At 39.3% G+C, this 8,895-nt stretch overlaps 1 protein-coding gene across 1 annotated transcript; it reads left to right on the top strand.

Annotated features, from left to right (window-relative positions):
* Positions 1–2,011: 2,011 nt before the first annotated feature.
* LOC131460320 (SUN domain-containing protein 2-like) lies at positions 2,012–8,894 on the top strand. Its single transcript, XM_058630698.1, has 10 exons — positions 2,012–2,295; positions 2,512–2,662; positions 4,294–4,384; positions 4,499–4,638; positions 4,958–5,094; positions 5,193–5,325; positions 5,415–5,530; positions 6,047–6,220; positions 6,387–6,476; positions 6,613–8,894. Exons 3-10 carry the CDS (start codon positions 4,296–4,298, stop codon positions 6,784–6,786), a joined length of 1,053 nt encoding a protein of 350 aa, XP_058486681.1. The 5' UTR covers positions 2,012–2,295; positions 2,512–2,662; positions 4,294–4,295; the 3' UTR covers positions 6,787–8,894.
* The last annotated feature ends 1 nt before the right edge of the window (position 8,895 follows it).

The following is an 8,895-nucleotide window of genomic DNA, read 5'->3' as shown; positions in this document are numbered from 1 at the left end:
GATATTCTCGCAGGTGTACAATTTATTTTCCCTATTATTTATACTACATAACTTTTGTTGTCAACAGGGTATTGTCACTAGTATAGAGTGTTGACATCACACAGCAAGCAGGAAATGCATGTTACTCTTGTTTATTTTCTGTCAAGTAATCCATTGATAAGGCACACGGTGGTGTAGTGGTTAGTGCTGTTGCTGAGTCGGAACAAGGGCCTTTCTGCATGTGTGTGTGAGTTTATAATGTTGATGTTCAACAACTTAAAAAAAAAATACATACACAGTATAAAATGACTTAGAAAATGGGCAAACTTTTAAATAGTACAGACAGGGAAGAATTTGTGTTTGCTTGCTTCACATAATATTGAAGTTCAAGCAACTTTGAACAGCAAATTATCATGAGTTAGACAACGAGGCAGCAGGTGAACTTTAAATCGAGACTTCCTTGGTTACAGTGTACGTATGTCTACAACTGTCTGTTCATCAGTATTGCATAGTCTCATTATAATACTATAATGTGCATGAGGTGTTTTATAATGTTGCCTTTCCACACTGACTTTCAGACCCACTCCTGTGAATCACCAGAACTCCTCTGTCTTTCCTGTGGGCATGGAGGGGGGGCAGTTTGGGTTCACGCGCTCTCACAGTCAGGCTTCTTGTGTTTGTGCCTTTGTTTGTTGCGCTGGTGTGGGAGGGAACAGCAGGCGACTCCCTGATCAGTTGCCAGAGAGGATCACGGGACACATCACATCACTGCAACACTGCCCACTCCTGCTATTTACTGTGATCACATGACAACTAGGCTACACAGTCTAAGGATTGATTGATTAGTTAAAATATTAGAAAGATAGATAATGTAGACAAATTGACCTTATCTTTATGCCTTGTGCATGTAAAAATAAACAAATTTGCTATGACAGTAAAACCACATGCCTCTGTGAGTTAAAACAGTGAAAACAGTAAATTCAGTTGCAGGTTTTATTTTACAGCTAATAAGATAATAGATGATTATACTGCAGAATTACGGGTGATTAATAGCTGCCATGTAGCTCCAGTCAGTGGACAGCATCAATGTTAACCTGCTGTCAGTTTAGTCATCCAATCCTGTCCTGAATTCAGAGCTGATATTCTCTTGCTGCACATATGCCCCAAACTGAAACCATATCCTCTCCAGATAATTAAGTCAAATTCCCATTATGTTTCCCAAGTCCCTCTCCTCACCCTCCTCCTAACTGCTAGATATGTAAATCTGCTGCAATGTAACCTGATCTCCATATGGTGCAGAATGACTCATCTTCATGATCAGAGGTGAGAAATCAAGCATGGTACCAAAAACAATAACTCCCTCAAATGTTTTCATGAGGTCAGGTCATGTCACTGTGGTAATCAAAGGTAATTAGTGCTCTCACATTGTCAAAGATTGGAATACACATATGTGATGTGGCAGTGTATACTGGTGCTTATCAAACTATGCTTCAGTATCCGTATCATGTGTCAACCAGAGTCATACATTTGTTTTCTTGCCAAGAGGGAAAATCTCAATGAGACCTTTAAAACGAACAAACAAGCATTATGTGGCAGGGTGTCTAGAAATGTCTGTCTCCATCTAGTGGACAAAAAAAGAGAAAGCAATGCACATAAAATTGTAGTTATGAAAAAATTTAGTTATGTTTTAATCCTCTGATCTAAACATTTTATGAGAAGAAACCCTCTTAATTTCTATTTATTCTTTTATGCTCTGTATGATCTTGATCTCTTCACTGGAAAGGAGATGTTGGTGGAGGGAGTTATAGCATATAGTCTAAAACTGACTTATGTTTTAATCAAACATATGAAATAAATAGCCAAACAATTTTAAATATATTTATTACCATTACCTTCAAGCAAAATGAGAATATTTCAAATATGAACCGGTGTAATTTCAGGTTAAAAAACCCAACATATTAGTGCTGAACCAATGAGAAGTGGGAAGAGGGGTTGATTGGTGCTCTCAGGTCTTGATTTGCCCAGCATCTACAGCAGTGCATTATGGGACTTGTAGTACAACTGGTACATGTGCCAATTTAACACCGGGCCATTAATATTAGACAAAACAATATATGTTTTGTCGGCCATGGGCCTTGGGTTTGTCATGTCTGAACTCATATATCCCTCTCAGTTGACAGGAGCGGATTCAAAGGCTAAATAAATACCTGTCCGTGAGAACTGCAGAGTCCTCTTCAAACTTTAACTCAAGCTAGTCCAGTCGCCTACAGCTAACTTTTGAAGGAAAACAAGCCTTCGGAAACGTGAACGAAACATGTAAGTTACTTTATTTACGAACTACTTCTTCCTCTTCGGTGTAATTCCGGGTTAATTTCGTTTATGTATAGCGTTTAATCCGTCAGTCTGTGACGCATTTGCCAGTACGACATTACATTACTTCACGTCTGTGACGTACAGTGGGTTGCGACAGCGCGTGGCATGTCTTTTCGTTCCCTTTGATCTTTAAATGTGATGTCATGTTTACCTCAACAGTGTGGGTGTCATGATGGAGGCCACCTGTGCTCATATAACACCAGCTATCTTCATAAACCATCCTGAGGAGCAGCCAATTTCAGGGGGGAGAAGTGACAGCACATCTCATGTTCTACTCAAGGATGAAAGAATTATCTACATAAAACACACTGTAAGAGTATGGTTATATATATCTAAGCATCCTTTGGGTTATATGTGTATTAATGTTACGCTGCACTAACTGTAAGATAGTCAAGCCAGACATGTGTATACACATCTCTACAATACAAAGACCAAAAACATCCTATTAACTTATTAGATTCAATTAATTAACTTAACTCCACAGGACTTTCTGTCAATGATATTCTGAATTCCTACATAATAATTTAGAATTTTAAGCACTTAAAGTAAAGAAAGTCTGTGTAAAGCAAATGTAGAGTTTCCCCTTTTCTCATATTACATATGATAGAAAATAGTGGCAGAGAACATGTGAACAAAATGTTGTCGAGTAAAGAAAAAGGAGTAAAGACTGAAAACATTTTCTGTTCCGAGCTTTTTTAGTCTTGATGACACAGCCACAGTTCGCATATAACTTCTCAAATGCTGTAACATATAAAAACCCTCCTAAAGTGCACTTTATCAGTGATTTATCATTCACTCTTCCAAAAAGGTTTGAGTACAGTATGTTGCTAGTAAGTGGTTTGATTCCGCTGCATTTACGTTAATATTCTGTACACTGCAACACGGACACACAGCGATGTTCAGCTGCTTTGGTACCACGCACTTTAGTAGGGACCATATCAGCATTTCAGATCAGAGAATGTTGCCGAGTTTAACATGATTTGAAACCTTAATTTTAAACACAGCAACTTTTTTAATCAAAACTTTCAAGTTGGATTCTAAATTCTTGATTCTAAATTCATCACTTATATGGTTATTTATGGCCCCTGCATCAACTGGCGTGAAGGCCCTATTCGCTCTGATTTTTTTTTTTTCTTTTTCCCTTGTCTTCCTCTCCGAGTGCACTTTTGAAGGCCTTGCCATGCATGAAAACTCACCAAACTTGGTGTGCACATCTGGACCAACAATCTGACCGGATGCTGATTTTGCAGGAATTATAGTTTTAAAGTCACATATTCACATTTTGTGTTCCCACTAGCCACGTAGCAGAAGTCCGCTCAGACAGACGCCACTCTCGCATTCCTTTGATATGTTTGCAGGTTACCGTGGTAACCATGGTAGAGGCCAAACGTGTTTTTGAAGGACTAGCACACAGCAGGCTTCTGCCTCATCTCTATTCTTTTTCATTTTCTATTTTAGGGCCTTTTGGTCCACGATGATAACCTGCAAAGCCAGTCATTGCGCCACCCACTGGCAACAAGAAGTACGCCTTCAGTAACAAACATTGTTTCATTTACATGAAGCTTTGAGGGTGTGATCTACATTTGCTATGCACATAGATTATTATTATTGGGGCCATGCATTGGCCGTTGCGGTCGCTTCACACCCCAACATGCATGGGCCCCGTTCAGTGCTGCTCACAGCCCTAGTTTAGGGGGTTTATATTTAAGCAGTATTAAACATTGGCATTCATATTCATTTTCACTGATACTAAAGTTATATTGAATTCTCAATCTTTATTAGGCTATGCTGTGAAAGTTGGTTTTATAAATTTCTTATGTCAAGTGTAAGGTTTTATTGTTTTCTTTTTTTTAATTCAAGGCATGTGTGATTATTTTTGGAAACAGTCATTAGTCACAAACAGAAGAGCTATTGAACAGGTGCTTTTGTTTTTGTTTATAGCCATGTTGCGAAGAAGCTCCCGACTGCAAGCCTCAGGTTACTATGACACAGATGGTAAACCAGTAGTTTCTTATAAGGAAATCCTGAAAAGGTAAGCAAAAGTATATTTGTGTATTTTGTACAATACGTGGTGTGAACAACACAGTCACTGTTTTATACACATTGAAAGGTTTCATTTTTCTCTTTTTCTTCTTCAATACATCAGAGTTTTCAAAAGGCGTATATTTTTTCGCCGCAGAGACAGCATCAGTTACAGAAATGGAGCCATGCAAGGCTACATGAGTGTCCCCTTTCGATCCAGACCGAAGATTTTCTTATATGCCCTCTTGGGGCTCTTGTGTTGTGGTAAGTGAAACTGAAATACAGACAGTTTGTGAGTTTTGGAGGATTTCAGACGTTTTAAGAAAACCTCCCTGATCTGTTTATTACGGTTATAGGCGGTTATTGTCCGTCTCATTAGCATAACTCAAAAAGTTAATGACTGATTTGGATGAAATTTCATGGTGATGTACTGTAGGTTATAGACCAAGGAATAAATAATGAGATTTTTGTGGTGAGTGTATGAATAACCACTGATTATAGTGACACTGTGTGGGGTGAGTGGCCTTTACCTTATGGTTTGTGCTTTCTGTAGTTCCATACTATGTCTCTTTCCACTCACCAGGATTACCTTTCCTCCTTCGTACTCTGACTGGCAGCTATCTGGATCCAATACCCTCAAAACTGCCATTCTTCATTTCTACTCCAGCCAACAGCTCTACAGATCAAAATGCATTGGAGTCCTCTATCATTGAGATACATGTATGAAACCACAAAAACAGCTTGACTTTCTAAACTAAACTAAACTAAACTGAATGCTGCCACCACACCACATTAAATGAATCTCCTCTCCCTTACAGGGTTCACCTACACAATGCAAACACATGTGGCAGCAAAAAGAGTTGCAGGATGAGCTGCTGAGGTTAAAAAAGAAAATAATGACCCTTTTCCCAGAAGCAGACTCATTGCCCAACTTTGCTCTGGAGACGCTTGGTGAGATATTTTATTCATCTTTATTATTTCCATCAAACATCGAGATTCAAAACTGCTCGATAACTTGCTTTGTGTCTCTGTGGGTGCAGGAGCAAGAATTGTACATTCTTGGACGTCAAAGTCCTACCAGACACCTGAGCCATATTTGACGATTCTCGGAATACCTATATGGCGATCACCTGTGAGCGCGAGTGTTGTGATTCAGGTAAACACAGATCACTTTTTTAAAAGTATGTGGAAAGCAAATGCAGTTTGTCCTCTTCACACATGATGCAGTAAGTTTCAGGGCACCAGCAGCTTTGTTGTTTTTATGTTTTATGTGACTGAAGGTTGGTTGGTCTTTTATACTAGCAAGCTGTCAATTATTATATTTTTATATGAACCTGTAGAAATTGTTATTTTAAACCTGCGTACATGCTTCCCGTATTTTCTGCACAATACTGTATATGTTAGGAAATAGTGACTGAGGCGTATGCTTTATCAGCGGTTTACCTGCTCACTCGTGAGTAACTGCACCTGCTCATGTCACTTTATTTAAAATTTGTAAAGATGAGGAAATTAAGTACAGAAAAAGAATGGACTCCTGCTTGTCGAGAATGATCAAGAGAGGGCAAGGCTGTAGCTAAACCAAGGACCAACATGTCATTAAACTGTGACCAAGATGGTGAAAATGTTGCTTCTCTTCTTTTTTTTTTTGAACCTTTTTTTTGTCTGTCCTCAGGGACACTCTCCTCTGCTTCCAGGTCGCTGCTGGCCCTTTTCAGGTGGTCAGGGACATTTAGTCATTGCACTCCCATACACAATCACCGTCAGCCATGTGACACTGAGTCACATTTCAAACAAAATATCCCCAAGCAGTACCATTAATGCAGCACCAAAGGTGTTTTCCATCTATGTAAGTTTGTAAAGTGTATCATTGGTACACTGCAGACATGTTACCACTTAATATAACAAGTGTTTCATACATAGAGAACTGTAAAGTGTTCAACTAATGGTCAGTTTATTTGTTCCTTCCTCCCTTCCTTCCTTCCTTCCTTCCTTCTTTCCGTTGTTCCTTTAAGGGAATGGAATATTTGGGCAGTGATGAATCTCGACTGGGAACCTTTCTTTACGACCAGGATGGAGACCCAGTTCAAACCTTCAGAATATCAGTAAGTGTCACACAGGGTAATTTAACACATCCTAATGCATTTTGTTTTTTGTTTCACACTCAAGCTAGGTTTATCACAAGTTATAGTTTACCCTTTCTTGTTTGTTTTTTTTCTTCACATTCATCTCTCACCCCAGGACAATAAAAGTGGAGCCTTCAACTATGTAAGGCTTCAAATTGAGAGCAACTGGGGCCACCCTGACTACACCTGTCTGTACAACTTCAGGGTCCATGGAAGGTGGACAAATAAAAACACAAAGGAAGGAGATTCAAAGCTAAAATCTCCAAATTCATACATATGTGGAAGATGATGAACAATCAGATTCTTTTCAACGGCTCTTTGGTCAGAGTGATGAGAACCAAATTGTAGGCCACAGGGGCCGTTGTTTATCTTTTTTAATTTCATTTTATGACAACTCTACATAGAAGTAACAGCAGGTTGCTCCCTGATCTAGAGGCAGATAGTTTCAACAAACCTTGTATAACGAGCATGAGAACTCCAAACTCCACAGCTCAACAGTGAGTGAGCCACAAAATAAATGTTAAAATGAAAATAAAAATGAGTCAGTGCACTATAGTAGATGAAAACATAATTTTAAAGTGTCCGGATATTTCCGTTCCGTGAGAATCACTTTCACTAGTTTCTCGTCTCCATCCAGCACAATCCGGATGAGAAGCCCCAGTCGGTGGGTGTCAACATGTCCACCGTCTCCTTGATTGCTGACTACCTGACAGGCAGTCTGATTGGGCACACATGGAGGTGACCTGTTCACTCTTTACACCACTGTGACTATTTGTGACTTGTGCCACCTCAGAAGTCTCAGCAGTGGTTGATTGTATAAGATAGATAGATAGATAGATACTTTATTCATCTCACAGAGAAATTCACATAAGAAATTGGTGTGAGGATGATTTTGTAAGAGGAATGAGGAAAGTATATGTCATAGTTTGACTTAAAGAAACATTTTACAGTTGTCTTATCACTCCCCCCACTATTATTAGCAGCTTTGTTTTTATTCTTGCTCATTTTGAGCTCATATTAGACGTTTGCCAACTTTCAACCACTAGAGGTCAGTGTTGCACTAATGTTTTTTGTCAGCGCAGTAACCACTTTGTTTGAGGCGAACACAGTCGGTAGTAAACTAATACAGTTACATTCATATATTATGGAATGTATCCATACAAATGATAGGTCAGCACCTCTAGTTTTCTAGGAATATCATTTCCGCAGCTGCCCCTTTGTCTTCAAGTTTTGCCGCGATCACAAGCTCACATTACACATTTAAAATGTCAGTTGTGATACATAAGTGGGCTACAAGCCTAAAGAATTACACCTTATACCAACAGTCTGCCTGTAGTATAATCTGTAGAGCACTCATGATGCTGAAATGTCACTGCCAAATCAAAGAAAATGGCAAACCCTGATGTTATCAGCCAGAGCTGGCGTGATGAATCACAGACAAACCTTTTTATGTTTATTCCTTTCCCCTTTTTGCTTCATATCGTCTGTAGAATGAAGAGCAGGAGGAAAACACAAAGAAAAGCCAAAACACCAAATTACTGATGGTTAACTGAAGCCATATGGGTTTTCACTTAATTTTTTTCATTGAGGCCAAAAGAACACAATTCCTCCTCATGTTGAGACTTTGGGGGGAAAAAACAGGCTTTGTTTTCATACAACAAACTTCATGAGGCATACAGTGCATGTATGGGAGTGTTTAATAAATAACAATGTCAAAAACAACATTTTAATAAAAGGTTTTGCTTATATCAGACCTGGGTCAAATTATATTTCCAAATGTGGGTTGCAGACTTAAAGAGTGACTGGATTCGCTTAAGGAAAATAGAACTGTGGCAGAAAAATACTATAATTATCCTGATTGTATTGTTGTGCTAGCATAGTTAGGGGCTCTTGCTCTGTGACAACTTATGTGGTTTCTATCTTCAGAATGCTCTCTGATCTCCCCACACTGCTTCCCCTGGAGCTGCAGCTTAAACTGAACCCATGGCTCAGCCTGACGTGGCCCAGCTGCTATGTCCTGATGTTATTATCAAAATACCACTAGAGGTCAATGTATGTGAGGCTTAAAATTGCTGCCATTGAATTACCTTATTTAAAATGCATGGGGAGTAGCTCTATATTCTTACAGCTGGCACTGTTCTAGAGTGTTTGGTTAGTGCCATGGGTTTTTCCAAGTTGTTTTCAGACATGCACTGAAGTCAAGAGACTTCCTGAAGATCACCCAGAGGAGCTGTATGTGAGAGCACAAAAAGTCAGGCCATGTTCATCCCGCTGTTGTGAATGCTTCAGACCCAGACAATCTCCCACTGTGGTCATCATACAGTATGTGAATGGCAAAATGCAGTTGGCAAAGAGGCGGTCCTCGTGTGGTTGTCTGGATGTCTGAGTCACATTAACA

Source organism: Solea solea, chromosome 6 (genome assembly GCF_958295425.1).
Source record: "Solea solea chromosome 6, fSolSol10.1, whole genome shotgun sequence".
NCBI lineage: Eukaryota > Metazoa > Chordata > Actinopteri > Pleuronectiformes > Soleidae > Solea > Solea solea.
The sequence above is the reverse complement of the archived record's forward strand: the minus strand, read 5'-3'. Positions and strand labels throughout refer to the sequence as shown.